The sequence below is a fragment of the Diaphorina citri genome, unplaced genomic scaffold, assembly GCF_000475195.1.
Source record: "Diaphorina citri unplaced genomic scaffold, Diaci psyllid genome assembly version 1.1 scaffold19723, whole genome shotgun sequence".
Taxonomy (NCBI): domain Eukaryota; kingdom Metazoa; phylum Arthropoda; class Insecta; order Hemiptera; family Psyllidae; genus Diaphorina; species Diaphorina citri.
In genome coordinates this window covers 19,779-20,520 of record NW_007397075.1, presented here as the reverse complement: position 1 = coordinate 20,520, position 742 = coordinate 19,779, and the positions used below count along the sequence as shown (strand labels likewise).

At 43.0% G+C, this 742-nt stretch overlaps 1 protein-coding gene across 1 annotated transcript in view; it reads right to left on the bottom strand.

Annotated features, from left to right (window-relative positions):
• The window catches only part of LOC103523338 (calsyntenin-1-like), a gene marked incomplete at its 3' end in the record, with an annotated part of 21,393 nt that overhangs the window by 9,794 nt on the left and 10,857 nt on the right, over positions 1–742 (bottom strand). Inside the window, exon 5 of the mRNA XM_008488394.2 lies at positions 154–338. Coding sequence (XP_008486616.1) covers positions 154–338 — 185 coding nt within the window. The remainder of the gene's footprint in view (positions 1–153; positions 339–742) is intronic.

The following is a 742-nucleotide window of genomic DNA, read 5'->3' as shown; positions in this document are numbered from 1 at the left end:
GGGATGGGAAGCAAGATCTGTCCAACATACCCTTGAGTGCGAAAATTCGGAACAACATGCGTTTTCCCTTCACAAAAAAAAAAAAAAAATCCAACTGTCTGTTGGTTATTTTTTTTTTTTTTTTTTTTTTTTTTCATTGTAATGTCTACTTACCGAACTTATTAGCCGGGGCAATATTGATGTGCAGATCCGTGAAGATGGGAACGCCCGCTCTGAAGTCAGTGTATTCTCTAGCGATATTGCCAGTTCCCAGCAGAGTGATAGAAGGCTGTTGTGGTTGCAGAACACTCACGTACGAATCTACAGGGGGAACCTTGAGTCCGTGCCCGTGATCACACCTGATGGGGAAAAACAGGGGTGGATTAGATCACGAGTTTTGTTTGATTACTATCGTTTTACAAGAGCGTATTTGACATCTATTAGGTAATTTACTTGAAAAAAGAGGTTTGATGGAGGGAATTGTAACTTTAACCACTGAGGTCTTATCATCCCTAAATCGAAGAGAGGAGGAAGACAGGATAGAAAGCCAGCCGTTCCGAGAACGAACATTATCCGTTCAGGATTTTTTTTTTTCTTTTTTTTTTGAGGGGGTTTGATCGAGGGAACTGTAACTACTGAGGTATTATCGTCCCGAAATCAAATAGAAGGGAGACAGGATAGGAGAAAGCCAGGCGTTCCGAGAACGAACATTATCCCATCAGGGTAAAATCCGTCCCGGGCGGGAATCGAACCCGCGGCCCAG